Here is a 22,259-nt window from a genome sequence, read left to right on the forward strand (position 1 = left end):
AATTTTCAGTGGCTGGTGAGAGATGGTAATATTTTCTTCTGGTATGATAATTGGGATGAAGATGGCCCTTTTCATGATCATTACCCGCGGGTTATTGACAAGCCTCTTCTAAAGATTAAAGAGTGTCGTATTGATAATGGGTGGGATATTTCTTTATTGGGAAGGCTTGTGGGTCATCAGAAAGTTACGGAGTTGGTGCAATTCTTCGCCTCTCGTAAGGAGGGGCAGGATGTCCTTATTTGAAAAAATGATAGAGATGGCAAGTTTAACACTAAGTGTGCTTGGGATTGTATAAGGGTTAGGGCGCCTGTTTTACCTTAGGCTCAATGGGTCTGGCATGCTACTTTCCCAAAAAAAATTTTTGTTCTGATGTGGAAAGCTACTAATAATTATTTGAGTGTGGATGATAAGATTAGGTTGGCTGGTATCCTCATAGTCTCTAAATGTAATTGTTGTTTCGTGGATCATCTTGAGGATCTGAATCATATTTAGTGTATGGGCAAGTTTGCGAGACAAATTTGGCGTTTGGTTGCAGTTCATTTAGGTGTGCACATGGGTTCTTTTCATACTTGGCAGGAGCAGGTCAATTTTTGGTTTCGTTGTACTAGTAACTCCTCTTATATTCAGACCATTTTTAGTCTTATTCCGTCTATGGTTTCTTGGAAGTTATGGGATAGACGTTGCAAAGCTAGGTTTGATGGGAAGGCGGACACGCCTAAGTCGGTATGGAACAATATTAAATTTTGGATTTATCATCTTATAAAAGTGTCTATGAAACATTTGAGATTGTATAAGCAAGATGGTGATATCTTAAGGAGGTTAGATATCCCAGTCTCTCCTCCTCAATCTAAGAAGGTGATGTTGGTGAAGTGGATTAGGCCTCAGAAGGGCTGAGTGAAGCTTAATACTGATGGTAATACCTTGGGTAACCCGGGTCATTTTGGTGCTGGGGGTGTTATTCGGGATGCCAGAGGTCATTTATGTATTGCGTACTCCATGGCCTTAGGTCAGGGTTCAATAATTATGCTGAATTGAAAGGTTTATTGGAAGGTGTGAGGAGGTGCTGTCGGTATGGTTTTTTTTCAGGTTTATATTGAGGTCAATTCTCAACTTCTGGTCAATTGGGTTACTAAGGGTGCTTGCAATATTTGGTATCTCGAGGACTTTTGGGATGAGCTCCGTGCGTGCTTTGCATGCTTGGATTATAGACTGACTCATGTTTTTCGTAAAGGTAATGATGTAGCTGATTTTCTTGCTAAGCAGAGAGCTGGGGGCCTTACTCGGGAATGGTTTGATGAGAGGGAAGAGTTGTCTAGCCAGTTGTGCGGCCTCCTTCGTATGGATAGAATTGGCTTCCCATACTTAAGGTTATCGAAATGAGGTATGTTCTCATGCATGTTCTTTTTCTTTTGATTCTTATGTGTGAGTTGTTTTGCAGGTTGGCTTCTTTTGGTTGTTTTCCTTTTGGTCTTGTTCGTTGCTGGTTTTGGGTATTGGTTTTTTTATTCTTGGGTTTTGGTCTTTATGCTTACTTGTAACCCCTAGGTATCGCAGGTTGTAATTACGGTTTTCCTCCATCATAAGTGAGGATTACTAATAAAATTGAAAAATAGTCACTCATAGACAGGTGACCTCGTCTCTTTGTTAAAAAAAAAAAAGGATTTAAATAAAGAGCATTAGTGGTGCAGTAACAATTATATATAATTATTTTACTATATTGAAATAAAATAATTTTTTTTTTTAAATCCTAGAAACATCATATACAATTTATAAACGAATTAATGTTTTAAAAAAACTAAATCAGGATTTTAATTGATGAAGTTTCTTGTATTTCTACGATTGGAATTATCATAATATTATTTCAAATGGGATTTTTATCAATAACAAACACGATTTCTTTGGGTAAGCTAATTTTGGGCTGCCAAGTGATCCACTTAGATCAGTCTGAGAAGGCCCAGCCCCTGAATATGCTAGTGATCAATAGTAAGTGTTTACTAATTGTTATCAAAGTGTTTTTAAAAGTTTGTAATTTTTTTATTATATAAATGTTTAAGAGTGCAAAAATATTTATGAAAGGAAATGATGAAAAAAAAGTCATTTAACCTTATTGATGAATATGAGACTACACCCTTGATGGATATAGCACCACTATTCTAATATGTAATATTTTTCTTTTGCAAAACCTTCTTAAAAAAAATAATGCTGCAAGACCATTTAAACTTTATCGCTCAAATGATCCTCTTGATACACGTAGTTTATTAAAATATATATATATATATATATATATAAACACAAAAGAATAGAGAGAATTTAGGTTTCAATTTTTCTCTTTTGTATTTTTGAACATCGTTTTGTTTTATATATGTTTCTCTTTTATTTATTTATTTTTATAATAAATCACGTGACACTATTATGTAGTATCGTTTAAACAGTAAAATTTGGATGACCTAGCAACAGTACTCTTTTTAAAATTGGAAAGAAGGTACGTGTGAAATGATCAATACTATTATTTTTTTGATATATTTGGAGAATGGAGATTTCAAACTCCAGACCTCCATTTTAAAAATTAGAAGTTATGTCAATCAGACCACATACCTTTGGCATGATTAATATTGTTTTAAATTGTAATTATCTACATTTTTCTTAAGATTCGTTCTATCATTTCCCTTATTTTCTTCAATCCCATTGCTTTGAATGCCATGAAAATATTGTTTTATCGTTTTTTTCTCGAGCATAAGATTTAGACTAATGGCAACCAATTCGCATTCAATCTTCTTCAATCATGAATTCTAATCAGGCTCAATTTGTTCATATTTTCCAAAAAAAAAAGAAAAAAATCAAAAAAATAATGACTGCAGACAGATCTTTATTAATTGGGCTTTGCTACATACAGTCGGCAAATACAGTCGGCGTGCAGTCGGCTGTACAGAATGAATAAAAAAAAATTATAAAAAAAATTTTTTATATTCAGGAGGACCTATATGAATAAAAAAAAGTTATAAAAATAATTTTTTTTTCATGTAAGTTTCGTATTAATTCACTTTTTTACAGCCGACTGCACGCCGACTGCATCTGCCAACTGCAAAAAGTATTTCTCTTATTAATTTACTCGTAGAGATTCACACACCAATGCCATTAGAGGGCAAACTTTATTCATATATAGGCACCAAAACAGAAGAAACACAGTCTAGAAAAGCTGGTCAAGATCCTCGATAGTTGGTGCATGACCAGTACTCATGTTTTATTACAAAACGAAACATCCAGACATGTACTTAGCATGATATTTTATCCTAAAAGAGAAATATTTTAGTCACAAAAAGATTTTATAAAAGTAAACTCACAAATTGACATGATTTTATATAGAACGTTAAATTGTAAAATTATTTTTATTATAAAATAGATCTAAAAAATTATATCAGTTTGTAGATTTATTTTTATAAAATCTTTTTGTGACTGTAGTAGTACTTCTCTTCCTAGAAACAACCTAATTATTCGGAAAACAAACAGACATTAAAACAAAATTAACAAAACATGGATGCAATAGCTTTATTCATAATACAACCAAGAATCTAATTAATTATATCCTCCACGACCAGTGGTATTGTAGCTATTGTATCCTCCCCGCCCGTTGGTGTTAGTTTGAAGAACCCTTCTTCCTGCAATTACCGTAAATTAATTAAGTATATGATGTCAAACATTGAGGATATACGTTAGGAATGATAAGATGAAAAATAAAATTAATCACATATGAAATAAAATTTACGTGGTTTGATAATGTGCCTACATCTACAGAACTGTTGAAAATTTTTATATTCAAATAATAACAAAATATGTAGTGGGCCACTGTACAAGGATTTAATACAAATTTACCAAAAAAATACAACGAATCCTTATTCAATTAGGTCATCAAACAGCTGGACCATCACAAACACGACCAGGCCCCACACATAGATATAAGTCCAACAATATACAGTGAGTACTTTCAAAGCACAACTCAAAACTGTTTAATTTTCTCTCAAACACACAAGAAGGATGGTATATATAAGCTAAATTGCAGCATATATACTTGTGGGCAACTTTTGCATGCAAGATGGATAGAATTAATAGATTTTGATGAAAGCAAGTATGTAAAGAGAATGCATCTCTAACTAAAAATGCAGAGGAAGGTTTGGCATGATGTCATTTTGCTACTAGAAGCCCATACAGTACTACAAGACTGAAATAAAATGCTGAAAATGCCAAGCTTAAGCTGATCTGTCAATGCTGCATCAACTGCAGCAGTAGCCACCTCAGTGGACATGAGCAGAAAGATCGCAACAAGAACAGCCACAACAATGAACTTGGTGGCCTTAGTGGTAGCCATTTTTGCCATGCTGAATTTTGAGGAAGAAGATGCTTATTGCTAGCTTTAAGTATACAAAACCTTTGCAAATAACAATGGAGATCTACCTGCTTTGGGGTCACAACACGTACATATTTATAACCAAGTATAAGAACTCTGTCCACGGCCCTATTATTTCTTTATTTATTTTTCCTTTAAAGAAGAAAAAATGCAAGACTTGGTAAACCATATTGGAAGATATAACACCTTTAGTGATGCCGGTCAAGTTTATCCGTATAAAGGTGTCGTCTTCATGACCACATGGTCAATATCAGCGGCAATTTTTTGCTTTAATCAATCTGGTTTCTTCCATCTTTAATTAAACTACGTGGTTAACCCCTATAATCACCAAATCCTTCGATCTTATTCATTTAGTATAAGAGAAATGTTTTATAACCATAACATAATTTTATAAAAAGAAACTCATAAATTAACATAACTTGATGTAGTACATCAAATTATAAATTTATTTTTATTATAAAATAAATCTAGCATATTAAATAAATTCGATCGTGTCACTTTACTTAATATAAAACACATATAATTATTTGAAATCCATGATATAATTTCTTCTCTTAGAAAGAGATAGAAACCCATTTCAAATTTCGTTTTGTGAGTAGCAGCTTTTGTCTGGTCTTTGATGATTTCAAATTAATCAGAATACAGCTTGGAATATAGTCGTGCAGCTTGCAGCATTCAAGTATGAGATGGTTTGAATGACCCAAGTGTGTGTCTATATATATATATATATATATATATAGGTTGCCTGTATTTTTGGTAATAAGGACAGGCCGCCAAAGTGGATTAGACTGGTAAATTTCAATCAGTTAGTCAAATTTTCCAACGTATCATCACAACTTGGTGGCTGGATTTTCCTACTAAAGATTTTGTACTTTACACTCGGCGAAACTTGCGCCGTTTGGTTTTGTTAGAGATTACTAAACTGAATTTAATATTTACACATACAATTTTTAAATTATTAAATTTTTCTTAATTTAAAATCTTTTAATACTTAAAATCAATAATTTTTTTTAATTTAATACTTCTTTACACGTAAAACTCACAATCATTTTTAATTTTTTATAAATAAATCTAAACTCATTTTAACATCTAAACACATTTAAATTTATCTTAAGTGAATCCTACAAAAATCATTTCACTATTTCAATTTATTAGTTTTAATAAAGAACTCAACTCATCTCAACTTAACCCGCAATCTTATTGTCAATTAAGCTGCACTCAGTTTCTGACCTTTAGGTACGTGGTGATGATTTTCACGCAAAGGAAAACCGATTATTCGTTTAAGGGGTATTTTTATAAAATAATTTATAAAAATAACATTACTTTACATAAATATCCTTATTTTAAAACATGGTTGTATAAATTGTTATAAAAATAATTATATATGTATCATTACTATTTATTTTTTGTTTAGAAGTGTTAGAAAGTCGTAATTATTAGATGAAAAATGTTAAAAATTTGAAATTAAAAAATATTTTTTTATTTAAATAATATTTAGAAATGAAATATATAAAAATATATGAAAATATTTTAAAACAATTATATTTTCAAATGGGCCTAAATATTTGGAGGAAGAACAAATAGAGTCCGGCCTCTAGATCAAGAGGCCCATAGGCTAAGGTCATCTTTAATATGACTATTTGAAGTTGTATAGTAGGCCTGATCCACACGAATTGCATACTAGGCCTAATTGTTCATTATCAGTTATTAGTAGGACTATTTAAAGGTAAGGCTGATCATTAAAAAATATTTTTTAATATAAATCTCATATTTATTTTTTTTAAAAAGAGTGTATGAAACTTACACATACTATATTCCTAATAGGACTACAAATATTATTTTTCTTTTTATTAAATCGTTTATTTGTTATTCTTAAAAAAATGATAAAGTTTCAAGAAGTCATATATAATATATACAACGTCATGATCAGTTCACTTTTGTCCAACTGTGTCCATATGATATTATCTATGAACACATGAAGTTATTATTTTAAATAAAAAGAATTAATTTAATGGTAGATGGGTAGTAACGTCACACCGACATATATAGTACGTATGCATTGTGCAATGAAAGTGTGATATATATAAATATAATATAAATGAATTATAATCTAAATTTCTTACCCTCAATTTAAATGAGTTGATGACCTCGAAAGTTCGAAACTTGACTTGACTCCACACGATCTACTTATATTAATTAGAGGGCATAGGCTGGAGAAGGAGAAGATCAAAGAGGCAGTTGTTTGTTCCTCATTTCTATATATATTGATCTGTCGAAGTTCGTATTTTCCATGAAAATGGCATGAAACCTACCACATGCATGAATGGTTCAGATTGTTTTCATCAACTCTAATCCCAGAGATGAGTGCAACCCAGACGTACGTATATATAAACTACAAGAAAAATGGACTTTTGTGATCAATTTATTACAACGAAAAGATTATTTGTAATTAATTTTGGTTGTAAATAGTTTTTTATTACAATAAATTAATCACAAAAATTCGTTTTTCTTGTAGTGGTACGCACGTACGTAGCTACTCTCATTCATTCTCAATCTATATATAATTAGTTTCTATATATCTATGGCATAATTTGCATATATACTTGCTGATAATGTCGAAAAATCGCATAAGTTAAAAGGAGAGAAAAAGTCATTTTTGACCCGTTATGATGATTTGGTCCTCAATCGGTGTGGTTTAAAGCTCCCGGCAATGATTTGGTGGAGCCTGTACGGCATCCGTACATACATTTATAATAGTAAATAAGAAGTAAATATAGGAAAAATAAAGAGATTAAAGTACAGATTTACGTGATTTGACATAATGCCTATGTCCACAAATACTTGGAGAGGAGAAATCTACTATAACATGAGTATTTTACAGTCTCTTATTTCTCACTATACAATGGAAGTCGGATCTATATTACCAAATGAGATAGTCTCGCTAAAGCTCTCGTCATGAGGCTGAAGAAGTTCAAGAAGAAGAAGCCCAATTTTTTGTTCAGTCTGATCCATTTTATTTCCTGGCCTTAGGAGTGGTGATGAATGGCAATTTTATTCCACTCCTTGTTGGCGTAACTGAGTTGCTTTTTTTTGTTCAATAATTTTTTAAAGCAACTACCTTAAACTGTTGATCTTGAAGTGTAAAATTATTTAGGATAATCTAATAACCTTCTACATGACGTACAATCTCAACAATTGGCCAAATGAACTGTAAGACGAGCAAGGATCTAACTTACAGAAATTTTGCTATGCTTCAAGTAATTCAAATTAAACTCATACATATCATCTACGACAAAACATCACCATATAATGGTTTAGTCTCAAAAATGCATACAAAATTTTTGTCCCACGTATGGCTCCAAAGCAGCCAATGACGTTCACTTCTTGAGTTTGTACGACACTTCCTGGCCGGCCAACTTGCTGCTAGTCAGTTGTGAGTAGAAGATAATAAACAAGTACTAATGTAAAGTGTCGAATCACCCTTATTATGTACGTTTATAAGCTGTATAGTACTTTCGAAAAATGCCTAGCTAGTGCACACCCAAATTTTCTGTTGCATATGCATCGAGTCAGGAAAATGTTCAATGAATATTAAGAACTTGAGATTTTGGACTGTTTGGAACTTTGGATGGTAAGAATATTTTCTTATATTTTTGGATAGTTAGAATATTTTCATATATTTGTGAATAATCATGAAATAGTTTGAGTTAAAGTATTTTATTAGATTTTAAAAAATGAGAGAAAAATAATTAAATAAAAATATTTTCAATATAATGTTTAGTTTAAAATTTGATAAAGTGGTTTTTTTTTTTTAGGAGTTTAGAAATGTTATAATGATTAAATAAAAAAAATTAAAGATTTGAAATTGAAAATATTTTATGTTTGACTCATTGAGTGATGTTTGAGAATGAAATATCAGAAAATATTTAAGAATACTTGAGAACAGTTTTATTGACAAAAGAACCCTTAATCTAGCCCATTAAAAAAAAGATTTGAAGAAAATAGATAATTGTCTAACAAGAAATTTCACCTAATAATAATACTGGTTGCCATTTTTTTTCTTGTACTTAGGCCTCGTTTGGACATGAGATGAAATGATATGTGAATAATAATAAAATAATTTGTGAATAAAAGTGAAATAGTTTGAGTTAATATATTTTAAAGGATTTTGAAAAATGAGAAAAAAATTAAATAAAAATATTATAAAGTTAAAATATTATTAGAATACATTATATACTATAGAGGGGGAGTAATTCGATCTTGGAGTCAAAGTACTGTAGCATGTGTATCTTTTATTTTTGTTTGGTGGTCTCGCACTTTATGCTTGGTAGCAGCTTAAACCATGAATCCCTAAATTTTAAGGCTAGTTATTTGTTTTTAGAGATAAGATAAGTTTAGATGAGTTGACATAAATTAATATTAAAGTTAAAAATTAAATAAAATATTATTAAAGTATATTATTTTAATATTATTTTTGTATTAGAATTTAAAAAAACTGAATTGCTTATTTTATTTTGTATAAAAATTAAAAAAAATTATAATAATTAGATCAAATGATATAAAAAGTTTTGTAAAAGTTAAACATGCAGAATCTTCAAAGTTGGAAGGCTAATATCATTTCAATTTAAAAACTGAATGCAAACATTTCATTAATGTTTATATGAAATTTTAATATAAATAAATATGAGAAGTGCTACAACAAAAAAAAATTAAAAAAAAAAATTTATAAATTGGCATGATCTTTTTATGTTATATGTTATATAAACTATATAATAAAACTAAGTTAAGTAACTTTTATGAGTTTACTTCTATAAAAGTTCTTTGTGATTAATACCCTGTTTAGTTGGATTGAACTGAAATCAACTTTAAATTTTAAGTTAAGTTTAACATTCAAATACTTAACTCTTAAATTATTAAATTTATCTCAATTCAAAATCTCTTTATACGTAAGACTTATAACATTTTTTAATTTTTCATAAATAAACTCATTTTAAGTAGGTTTTATAAAACTCACTCTATTATTTTAATTCACTATTATTTATAAAAATAATTTAATTTAATTCAACATCTGAGTACTAATAAATTTTTAAATAAATATATAGAGAAAACCTTCGAGCCGGTCCAGCTGTTTTTATTCAATAAACAGCCCTCCAATGGCAGCTATCCATGTAAGTTTTCAATTTTACATATTGTGCATTTGCCTACACCTGATCAACAACCCTCCATCACAGTTTCGCATCTCCAAGTACTGATCTGTTGCCTTTGCCCTCATCTCTTTCATGGTTAAGTAGTACTGATCGAGCTCCTCTATCCCCATCTCATCAATCAGCTCGTCCCACAAGAACTCGATATTGTTCCCCATCTTCTTATTTGACATCAGATCCTCATCAATATTTGCTTCCTAGCATGGGTTTCAGCCCAGAGATGTTGGTCGGGCAGTCTATTGGCTGGTAAAAAATACTGGGTTCTTTCTTAGCTGGGATAATGGTAGTTGGGTGAGAAAAAATTGTGGGAAACTGAGTGATTCCTTCATTTGGAGTTTTAATCATGATCCATACATTCCGTTGTTCTATCTGCAAGTGTTTTTACATTTGTTATCTGATTTTGAGAAAATAAAGAAAGAGAAGGAGTTTGGTTGTTAAAAAAAAAAAAAAAACTGCCGGTGGTGTCAAGCAAAGAGTTGACAACAATTTTGAGGTTGATGATCTCCGCAAATAAAATTTTGAGGTTGATGAGCAGGGACATAGTGTTGAACATGGCGTGATGTGAGGAGAGTTAAAGATTTTGATACTGTTCTTTTACTGCAGGGGAGGGCGAGGGGTACATTGGCAGGGGAGGGGAAATTCATTTGTTATGGGTTTTGATCTAGTGTATTCTTCTGTAAGATATATTTAGACTATATTCTAATATATTTAATTATCATTGGAGGGCTGTTATTCTACTAATAACAGATGGACCGTTCGGAAGCGTTTCACAAATATATATTATTGGATTCACTTGGTATGTTTAATTTTAGGATGTGTTATTTTAAGGTCCACGTTGAGGGGCTAAGACCCACAAGATTTCGTTGACCGGCCACGAAGATCGATGATAATCTGAAATTGCCAAAACAAATTAATTAAATTGTAGAATGGCGTGTGATGAACATCATCATCATCATCATTCCCCCAACACCTACGGGATAAAGAATCCTGAAAATATTATTTATGAGATCTGAATGGAAGCGATGGTACATATGCCAGCCATGTATTTATGGCATCAGACACGTGCATGGAATACAACGTGCATGCATGCTCTTGACGTACGTTAATTAGCATGCACTATACCATTGGTGAAATCTTCCTTGTGCTATACATTTGCCAATTTTTTTGCTAATCCCCACGAGCTGCGTGCATGCATGTTTATGTGTAATATATATATATATATATATATATAAAATTATACACACATGTATGCACGGAGAATCTCATTTAAAATGCTTCCCAAAAGGGCCTAAAGCTCACGATGTACGTACAGAGTCGATAGCCAGGACTACATGCATGATACATTGATACCTCATATATATATATAGCATAAATTTTATATCTTCTAGAGACATACTTTGGGCAGAAAAGAATTGCATATAAATAAATTCATAAATTAATATAATGATTTGATGTGATACATCAGATTGAAAAATTAATTTTATTGTAAAGTATATGTAATGTATCATATGAATTAAATTATGTCTATTTATGATTTTATTTTTATGAAATTTCTTTGTGACTGTAGCACTTTTATATTTTCTATACATTAATTAGTTATTAAAACAAGTTACATTAGTGTGTACGTTTTGGTATTTAATTTGCGTTTGTGTTTATTCCATTAAAAAAAAAAATTGCAAAGGAAACAAAAATCAACTAACTTACAAAAAGAGATTTTTTTTTTTCTTATAAATTAAACCATTCTCATAATGAGATTTTCATTGTTATTTTAAAAAGAGTTTTGTGATTTTTTAAGCATATTTGATCAGTTTTTATTTCTCTTTCCGTTCCCTCAATATCCAAAACCCAAGAGTATAATAATTGATTTATTTATTTTTTGATATCTGTGGATGTCCGGACCAGCTTACGTGCACTTCGACTAATCCCACGGGATCTTGAAGTTAACCGTTAGGTAAACTTCTAGTGACCTTGAAGGGACTCGAACTGGTGACCATTGAAGAGCAAACTCAAAGCCTAACCAACTGAGCTACCATTTAGGGTTCAGGAGTATAATAATTCATAGCAAAACGCTGAGGGATGGATGCATTGTGTTAAAAAATAAAATATATAATAAAATTTATCTCTTTCCATCAAGTTCAATTTTTTAGACAAGTTGCAATTTCACATGGTATATCAGAGTAGAGATGTTGAGTTCAAATCCTAACTCTATATTCTATCTCATTAATTAAATATTTTAAGTGTTGGGCCACCCATTGATCAGAGAGAGTTTGGCCCACACGTGAGGGAGAGTGTTAAGATATTAAATATGCACCGATGAAATAGTATATTCCTGTTATATATATATATATGTATATCTGAGTAATGTTAAATACAGTCGAGGAGCGCGCAAGTACTATGAGCAATTATTTTAAAAAATAGTGTGATCCACTATTAAAATATAATTTTTTTTTTATGTAAGCCTCATATTTACTCACTTTTTTTTTTTCAAAAAGATTACGCAGGGCTTATGTATTTACGACTGTAAATATTATTTATATATACATATATAACAACATAAATACACTGTATATCGTGCAACGGTGCAAACTCCCCCTAGAAAGGACCCTAATTATTATGCTGGAAAGGTCTCCATAAGTAATCACTTCCCTATCTATAATAGAATATCACAAGGACATGATAGTCATTTCAAGAACACAACCCTAATGAAATAAATAACATAAATATATAATAACCGACTGATGACAACTACGATGCTTTGACTTAGACACCTCAATAACTGATTGTGTGCCCAAAGAAGAAATGCCACGTGTGAAATTAGAGCAAAAACGATAATTGCGCCTATTAAACGTACAGCACCATATGGCATGAAATAATTCACATCAAAATCTCACCCCCACGCACGGCCCCCCTTCCTTGTTCCACACACATGCTCATGCACAAACTCTCACACACTTGAATCTCTTTAAATTTCCTAGCCTCTCTCTCACACCAACGCCTCGAATTTCACAAAAACAGAAACCCAATTCTTGTTTATTAGTGTTTGAAGGATGTTTACAGCTTCTAGGCCGCCATTGGCAATGGATGATCGAAGGTGGAAACCCAACGTTGAGGTCGCTCCCAACTGCCCTCGTTGCGCCTCTTCCAACACCAAGTTTTGTTACTACAACAACTACAGCTTGTCGCAGCCTAGGTACTTCTGCAAAGGCTGTAGGCGGTACTGGACCAAAGGTGGTTCTCTTCGGAACATACCTGTTGGTGGTGGTTGTCGCAAGAACCGCCGTGCCAGGTCGGCTAGTCTCCCACAGACTCAACGGGCTTGTCTCACTTCTAACATTGGCAATTACGAGCAATCTACCGATTCTTGCGACTCTAATGGGGACTCAAAGGCGGATATTGATCTCGCTGTTGTTTTCGCCAGGTTCTTGAATCAGAACCCGAGCACTGATGAGCCGGAGTTCAGAACCGCCCCGGAATTGCCAAATGATTCCTTTAACGCACTGTCCGAGTCGCCATGTTCTTTAATCCTCGGTGGTGGTGAGCAAAACAGCTCCGTGTTTGGCTGCCATAGGCCCAATATTGGTGAGGATGATGAGATATTAGTTCAAGAAGTTTATCCTCAAGAGGATAAAGTTCAAGAACTCATTGATGAAGACGATGCGAATGGATTTCATTTGTTGCAGGCTTTGTTGGATGATGAAGTGGTGCAAGAAGTTTTCCGGTCAGATGCTGCAACTTCGCCGAATTTAACGTGGCAACTGCCTGTGGTGAATTTGCAAGAGTTGGAGTTTTCGGTTCAGTCCAACGATCATCCGTCAAGGATGAGTCTAATAAGCGATAGTTGGAGTTGCTCGGATCTCTCGGGTTTCGATGTTTTCTCAAGAATTTGATATGCAATGGACAATCACATTAATTTATGTTTTTTCCCCTCTTCTTATGGAATATTCTTCAAGATAGCTTACATGCATATATGTCCATGGCAATATTAATAGTAGGGACATTAATTATAGTTTATGTTAATGGGAAGGAAAATACTTTATCTATAAAAGAATTATATAAAAATAAACTTACAAACTGATATGGCTTGATATGGTACATCAGATTATAAAGTTAATTTTATTATAAAGTAGATCTAATAGATTTTATGAAACTACATCAGTTTGTAGATTTACTTTGTATAATCTTTTTGTATATATAGCAATTCTCTAATAAGAATATACAATAATGGAATGTAATATTAATCAATGAGTTATCGCTTCGATCGGCAGTTGATTATTCTTGAATTATCATTAATTTGATTACAAATGATGCTCGTCATTTTTACTTAAAAATCATTTAAAATGTGTCATATTATTGATGCTAATATTGGAGAATATATATATATATATATATGAGTAATGCTATATGTAGTCATAAAATGTGTAAGCGTCGTGCAATCATTTTGAAAATAAGTAGAATTTACTTAAAAAAAAACTAATTTTCTTTTTATATGGGTCTCGTATTTATTCAATTTTTTTAAAATGATTGTATAATACTTACACACTCGCGACTATAAATATCATTTCTTTTATACATACATACATATATATATATATATATATATATTTGGTAGAATATTTACAAGGAACCATTTACAAGAGAATGGAGGGTCAATAAATAGTGGCCGGCCAGCTTTCTACATACAGTGTACGTGAAGAGAATAGTTGGCTTCTCTACTTGATCTTAAATAGTGATCATTAATTTAGGGAGTTGACCTTAGCCTAGATATTTTTTATCCCTTAAAAAAATTAAAAAAGTTAAAAGGAATGGTCAATATATATATTAGTTAGTCACGTGCCCACATCGTTGAAATTCAGAGTCGGGGGGAGTCGTTATTAAGCAGAAATCTAATAGGAGTATATATACTCTCTCTGCATGCAATAAGAATAAGAGTATAGATTACCTGCATTAACTAACACGTACGGTTCAGCTCAAGAAACAACCCCATTTCCCGACTATTATAGCCACAACAATATTAAGTAAAAACAATGTTATAAATTAATATAGTTTTACGTCATTCATTAGATTTATTTTATAATAAAAATATCTTTATAATCTATTGAACTACATAAAGCTACGTTAGTTTAGAGATTATTTTTATATAATTTATTTGTGATTAAAGTATTTCTCTTCCTGTAAATCTATAAAATGTTGGAAATATATGCATGTATATGGAAGAATGTTAGGTAAAAACCCAAGTCTACGTTTTTTGTTAAAATGTGCGTTTTACTTTAAAATATATATATATATACTACTTTTTTTAAAAGGGGGTTCACTTTTTTTATAAAGACCTGTGCAAAATTTATCTAGGAATCATTTGATCTCACGTATATATATATCTTTGTTGCTGCATGCTGGTCATATGTGTCAAATTAACCTGTTCAACTTTTTTATTCTTTATTAAAACTTTATGATATGAAAAGATTTGGGAAAGAGAAAAGAAAGATTTTAATATTCATTTAAGTACGCTTGTGATTGATAAATAATCCAAGACTTTAGATATTAGAGTATTAAATAGTTACATGATTGATGATGACGACGATGATTGCAACAAAAAGGTCGATCAAGGTGTGCGACTAGTAATATTTAATATAAAATAGGTCAAAATTATTTTTATTATAAAATAGATTCAATGTATCGTATAAAAATAAAATTATTTTAGATTTTTAGTTTACTTTTGTGAAGTATCTTTATAATTGTAATAGTTTCGTATCTAATCGACAATTTGTGAGTTTACTAACAAAATTTAGGATGGAGAATAATCTTACCAGACAATTTCTCTCTATCTTCCAATTTTCAACTATACTTTTATCAAACAAGTATATATCCCTTTGTGGGATCAACTACCTAGTCTCAATTTTCTTCAACAAGCAATAATGAAAGCCCATTACTTAAAAAAGAAATGATACATACAAGTCTCGTGTAGTTCTTTTATAAAAAAGTGTAAAAAATTCACTTTTTTGGTGGAGCTCACAGTTTTACAAAATGTTTGTGCAAAGCTTAGCGCATTTGAGACTTGTACCTAATTACTCTTGTTTAAATGTCTAAAGTTATATTGTCTCACAATTTAATATTCATCTCAGAAAATTACTAATCTTAGGCTAAAATCAATGATCTAAAGATAAACTCAAAGATATCTAACATTACAAAGTGCAAAAAATTCACTAAGTAGAGGAGGTCTTCAGGTATATTATTCTACGAAGGGAAATTACAAGAGAACCCAAATTTGTTTACTTTTTATTAGCTAGCTAGGTTGCTATTTGGTTTGTTGGAAGGTTCATGCATGGGGAAGAAAATGAGCTTTCTGAATATGCGGCATGGACCTATATTATTGTCCCTTGGGAAGATGGCTGGCTAACTTTCGTGACAAGAAAAAACTTTATCAAACTAAGATGATTTTGAGACCTCACCACATCAAAATCTCAGAAAATTTTGTGGTGTTCATACCGCATTTCTAGGTGCTGCTTTGTCCTTTTCATTCTCTGTATATCATTAGTTTAAAAAAGGATGGATGGTCTGTATGTGAAAGCATTTGATCATAAACTACAAAAATTCCCATCAAACAGTCAATCCCACAGATAAAGAGTTACTATAATGAATTTGAATTACTGAATAATTACAGAAATAAGAACCAAAAAACATCACATGATGGTCTTTTGCAACAAATGAATGAATGTCTGGTTTGGTCTTGTACTTCGTATGTGTATGTGCATGTTTTGTTTACTAATGCTAATCTACTCATCTTCTTCTGGTTGCAAGATAATTTTGCAATGAGTCTCCTGATTTCTAGCAATTAAGGAAATAATTTTGCAATGAGTCTCCTGATTTCTAGCAATTAAGGAAATCTAGTACTATTTTCACTGCTGATGTTCTTTTGTTCTCTACCTTTGGATAATCTCTAAATGCAGGCCAGCTCAATCTATGTACTGCTGATTTCATTAATATATGAGAAAGAAAAGAACAATCCTGATAGAGAAAGAGTAGGGAAAATCTTAATTCAGTGGGCTGTCTTACATCCTTTTCCAGTGCATCTTTTTTAGTACTCATAGAAGAAAAGTACTGTATTTCCCAATGCCTAATGCAGCCTGATTCTACAAGAAAAGTTTCGACTGTATTGGATATAGAAAAGGTAAATAGTACCAAATTTTGTCAATATTCGAAAGAAGAAAAGCCTCTCATATCATAAAGAACTGAATCCAGTTCCGTTTATTCCTAAAATATTAATATAACTAAATTCTTTTTACCCATCTCTGTAATTAAGACCATAAATGATCAGTCACCCAAGTCCCTAGCTGTCTATTTACTTCATTAAAAGTGAAAACCTCATGGAGTATGTGGAAAGTATTTCTGCTTTCAAGAGTACATATTTTACCCTTTCTTCCAGCAAATTTGGATGAATACAAAAGCATTTCAGTATCCCCTTGTCGATCATAAAATATAGAGATAGACTTTGAGAGACTGGTGTGAGATTAGATGAGTTTCATGTCAAGCAATGCAATCACTATTTTGTTTCTTGTTTCTGAAGATCTATATGTTTCAGGCCATTTCTGCCTTGAATCAAGAAGGTCTGTCTCTCCTTTCATGGCTTTCAGCCTTCAATTCATCTTCCTCCGCTATATTCTTCTCTTCATGGAATCCAAACGATCATAATCCATGCAAATGGGATTATGTCCAATGTTCCACCGATGGGTTTGTTTCGGAAATCACAATAACCTCCATCAATCTTCATACCGGCTTCCCCAATCAGCTCCTCTCCTTCTACCATCTCATTGCCCTTGTCCTTTCAAATGCAAACCTCACTGGAGAAATCCCACCTTCAATAGGAAACATGTCATCACTGACCACCTTGGACCTCGGTTATAATGCTCTATCAGGGAATATCCCGGCAGAAGTAGGAAAGCTATACAAGTTGCAGGTATTGTCACTGAATTCAAATTCCTTTCGGGGTCCAATTCCAATAGAAATCGGAAATTGCTCAAACCTTGAAGAGCTCGAATTGTTTGATAACCAGCTCTCTGGAAGGATTCCTTCAGAAGTCAGCAAGTTGTCAGGTCTGGAAGTATTTCGTGCAGGTGGAAATCTGGGAATTCATGGTGAAATCCAAACGCTCATATCACACTGTAAAAGACTGGTATTTCTTGGTCTTGCAGAAACTCGTATTTCGGGGCAGATTCCACACAGCTTGGGAGAACTTGCGAATCTCAAGACTCTTTCCATATACACAACCAACATCACGGGCCAAATCCCACCAGAAATTGGCAATTGCTCATCCTTAGAGAACTTGTTTCTTCATGAAAACCAGCTGTCGGGAAGGTTTCCTGATGAATTGAGTATGTTAAAAAGCCTCAAAAGGTTGTTATTATGGCAGAACAGTCTAAGTGGAAGCATGCCAAAAACTCTTGGAAACTGTTCAAGTTTGATGGTTATAGACTTTTCATCAAATTGCCTCAGTGGTGAGCTTCCTGTGACGCTTGCAAATTTAGTAACATTGGAGGAGCTTCTTGTGCCTAATAACAATCTTTCTGGCACAATACCATCATTTATCGGCAACTTTTCCAGTCTGAAGCAACTCGAATTGGACAACAACAGACTTCTTGGGGAGATTCCGCCATCCATCGGGCAACTGAAAGAACTTTCTCAGTTTTTTGCTTGGCAGAATCAGCTCCAAGGAAGAATACCAACTGAGTTAGCCAACTGTGAGAAACTTCAAGCGGTGGATCTTTCACACAATATGCTCACTGGATCAATTCCAAGCTCTCTATTCAATCTCAAGAACTTAACCCAATTGTTGTTGATATCAAATAGAATCTCAGGTGAACTTCCACCTCATATTGGTAATTGCACCAGCTTGATTCGTTTACGGCTGGGATCAAACAACTTCACTGGTCAAATCCCATCAGAAATTGGGCTTCTACATCGTTTGAGCTTCCTTGAAATGTCAGACAACCAATTTACAGGAGAAATTCCTCCTGAAATCGGTAACTGCACTAAACTAGAAATGGTTGACTTGCACGGAAATACACTCCAAGGCATGATACCTTCGACATTAGAACTTCTTGTTGACCTAAATGTTCTAGATATTTCCATGAATAAAATAGAAGGTATCATTCCTGAGAATCTGGGCAAGCTTACGTCCTTAAACAAACTAGTAATCAGTGGAAATCACATTACTGGTTTCATCCCTCAATCACTTGGCCTCTGCAGGAATTTGCAGTTGTTGGACATGAGCAGCAACAAGATCATTGGTTATATCCCAGATGGAATCGGTCATCTTCAAGGATTAGATATTCTATTGAATTTGAGTTGGAATTCTCTGACTGGCCCTATTCCAGAGAGTTTTTCAAATCTCTCAAAGCTTGCCAACTTGGATCTCTCTCACAACAAGCTAACAGGAAGCCTGATAATACTGGGTAAACTTGATAACCTAGTATCTTTGGATGTCTCGTACAATAATTTTTCAGGTCTCCTTCCTGATACCAAGTTCTTCCATGACCTCCCAGCCACAGCGTTTTCTGGCAATCAAGAACTCTGCATCAACAGAAGTGAGTGCCACATAAATGGAAATCTTCATGGCATGAAATCCATCAGAAAACATATCATCTATGCTCTTCTCAGTATAACAGTAACAGCAGTGATAATGATTTTTGGACTAGTTCTATTAATCAAAGTCCATGGAGGCTTATTTGGAAAGAATGATGAAGAAGATCATGACTTGGAATGGGATATCACTCCATTTCAAAAACTTAGCTTTTCCATAAACGATATTGTCACAGGGCTTTCGGATGCTAACATTGTAGGAAAGGGTTGTTCCGGCATTGTTTATCGTGTTGAGACTCCAAGAAAGCAGGTAATTGCCGTGAAGAAACTATGGCCAGTGAAGAATGGGGAGGTTCCAGAGAGAGACCTGTTTTCTGCAGAAGTTCAGACTCTTGGATCTATAAGGCACAAAAATATAGTGAGGCTTCTGGGATGTTGTGACAATGGAACAATTAGATTGCTCTTGTTTGATTACATCTGTAATGGAAGTTTGGCTGGATTGCTCCATGAGAAGAGACTGATCTTGGACTGGGATGCTAGGTATAAGATCATACTGGGAGCAGCCTATGGTTTAGCCTATCTTCACCATGACTGTATTCCTCCCATAATTCATCGTGATATCAAAGCTAACAACATCTTGGTAGGCCAACAATTTGAAGCATTTTTAGCCGATTTCGGCCTTGCGAAACTTGTTCAATCTCCAGAATCTTCAAGAGCTTCCAACACAGTTGCCGGTTCTTATGGGTACATTGCCCCTGGTGAGTGTAAATGCTTAAGGTTCTTGTCAAACAACCGCAGCAAGATACCTATCAAACTAACATAATATGAAGTTGAACTTTCTTCCAAAAAGATGTTAATCTTTTTCAAAAAGAATTTATTATCAAGATAGACAATTTAAAAATTGTAGTAATGTTCAATAACTAAAGATGTTCCTCAATTGCACTTGAAAGGTTCCTCAAATTATGTTCAGTTCTAGTCATTTAAGCTGGCTGAAGTACATATTTAGTCAAAGCAAAGGATTTAATTCATGCTTGTCACGAATTGCAGAATATGGATACAGCTTGAAGATCACAGTGAAGAGTGATGTGTACAGTTATGGAGTGGTGCTGCTAGAGGTCTTAACTGGGATGGAACCAACTGATAGTAGGATACCAGAAGGTGCTCACATCGCCACCTGGGTTATCAGGGAAGTTCGAGAAAGAAAAAGAGAATTCATTTCAGTTCTTGACCAACAACTAGTTTCAAAATCTGGAGCACAGATCCAGGAGATGCTTCAAGTTCTTGGAGTTGCTATCCTATGCTTGAATGCTTCCCCAGAAGAACGGCCAACCATGAAAGATGTAGTGATGATGCTAAAGGAAATCAGGCACAAAAATGAGAATGTTTAAAATCCAAATTTTCTTGGCAATGGGGTAGCAAAAAAACCCAAAAGCACCAAACCAGTTTCTAGATTGTAGTTCTTTGATATTTTTCTATAATTTAAAATAAAGAAGTAATTCAAGTAAGATTGATTGAGAATTTATATGCAGTAGCAAGACTGCAAGAGGTTATCACACTGGCTATTTGAATAGCGGAATAGCATGAATGATACACATGTCCAGCGCCTTTTTTTTAGTATTTGTAAATAAAAGGAGGATTGCAATATGAGGACTTCATATAAGATCATTCATGTCCAAGCACATGTAATTGTGAAGTTCTGATGGAATTCGGTACATTAGTGCAGGCACGATCACACCAAAGTTTATGTGAATCTTTGCAAGCTTCAAAAATTGAACTATAAAATCAGCAATACATAACTCACAAGAACTCCTTCCTCTACAACAGAATCACTTCACAACCCCACCACCACAGTTGAAGCTTTGAGAACTATTGGGATACAACCAGCTAATTAAGAGACCTAACGGCCCCCCTAAACTGGTAGCTTAGATTCTAAACAAACAAATATATCCTAATGGAGGAAGTAAAGTTGAACAGAAAACTACAATATTGCCCAAGTGTTATGATTCAATTAGCATATCTCTGCTACAAAGTGTAGCTATAACGCTGGCAACCAACAAAAACATACAAAAGCCGAATGGATGGATGTCTGTGGAGGACTGGGCCACTAAAAAGCGAGGTGGTGACACAGATTGGGAGGGAATTAGCCTTGTAGAACACAAACATAAAAGAAGCAAAAAGGCCCCTTTCTCTTTCAGCTGACCAATTATGGTTGATGTAGAAATAAAGAGATTCATGCTCCATGTTCTTCAAAGGATACATTGCTTTTAGTCATATACATGAGACCATCTTGGGCCCACAGATTGTTCACTTTAATCTATCGAATCCCATGTCTAAGATTGCAAGCAACCATCCTCTAAAGTAATCATTCTTGTGAAACTTCTTAAGCAATTATAAGTTATTTAGTAGTTGGGTTCATCTGGGATCAGCATGTACACATCCTTCTAAGTGGCAAGCCCTTGTAACAACTGACATGTAACTGAAAAGCACACAGAGCTCCAACTAAGTAAAATTATAGTTAAAAAAATGTTAAATATTGCTTAATAATGTTACAAGCCTCCTCTCGTGGTAACTTTTACAACAATAATCACAAAACTTTTATCTGGTGGTCTCGTTTGGTCATTTTCAACTAGCATGGTGGAGTAAAAAACGTTAGCGTCATCATAATTGCAACTTTTTAAAATTTTTATATATTATTATGATGCCTAAACTATCAAACAATATTTTTTCTTACTTAAAAGTTTTCCACATATGTGCTAGCATGTATGGATAATAATCTGCGAGTTCCAGATCAAATAGATCTTGAAAGTCCATTTGAAGTAATAGATGGTAAGATGATTTGTCTTGAGAAGAAGAGGCCTATTGAGCTTGAGAAGGAGAGACATGTTGAACTGGTGATAATGTGGATTGTTGCAATGGAGATAATCTAACTTGATGCTATGAGTCTTCTTCATCATCGCTATCTGAGACTTGTGACATTGTGACATTGCCTCAGCTAATTTCTTTAAAGCACATACATGTCCACACATGCAAATAGCAGCTTTACTGAATGTTGCAGTCTCTTGAGAAACCCTTATCACTAA

General features: G+C 33.3%; 1 protein-coding gene and 1 pseudogene across 1 annotated transcript; both read left to right on the plus strand.

Annotated features, from left to right (window-relative positions):
- The first annotated feature begins 12,675 nt into the window (after positions 1-12,675).
- LOC122299603 (dof zinc finger protein DOF1.2) lies at positions 12,676-13,493 on the plus strand. The gene has a single exon (XM_043109988.1). The coding sequence runs from the start codon at positions 12,684-12,686 to the stop codon at positions 13,491-13,493; it is 810 nt and encodes a 269-aa protein (XP_042965922.1). The 5' UTR covers positions 12,676-12,683.
- Positions 13,494-16,968: 3,475 nt separating this feature from the next.
- Positions 16,969-20,697, plus strand: LOC122298594 (annotated as a pseudogene).
- The last annotated feature ends 1,562 nt before the right edge of the window (positions 20,698-22,259 follow it).

Source organism: Carya illinoinensis, chromosome 16, assembly GCF_018687715.1.
Source record: "Carya illinoinensis cultivar Pawnee chromosome 16, C.illinoinensisPawnee_v1, whole genome shotgun sequence".
Classification (NCBI taxonomy): domain Eukaryota; kingdom Viridiplantae; phylum Streptophyta; class Magnoliopsida; order Fagales; family Juglandaceae; genus Carya; species Carya illinoinensis.

What these genes read in the sequence shown, in the direction of transcription:
- LOC122299603 (XM_043109988.1), top strand. Translation starts at nt 12,684, where the DNA reads ATGGATGATCGAAGGTGGAAACCCAACGTTGAGGTCGCTCCCAACTGC.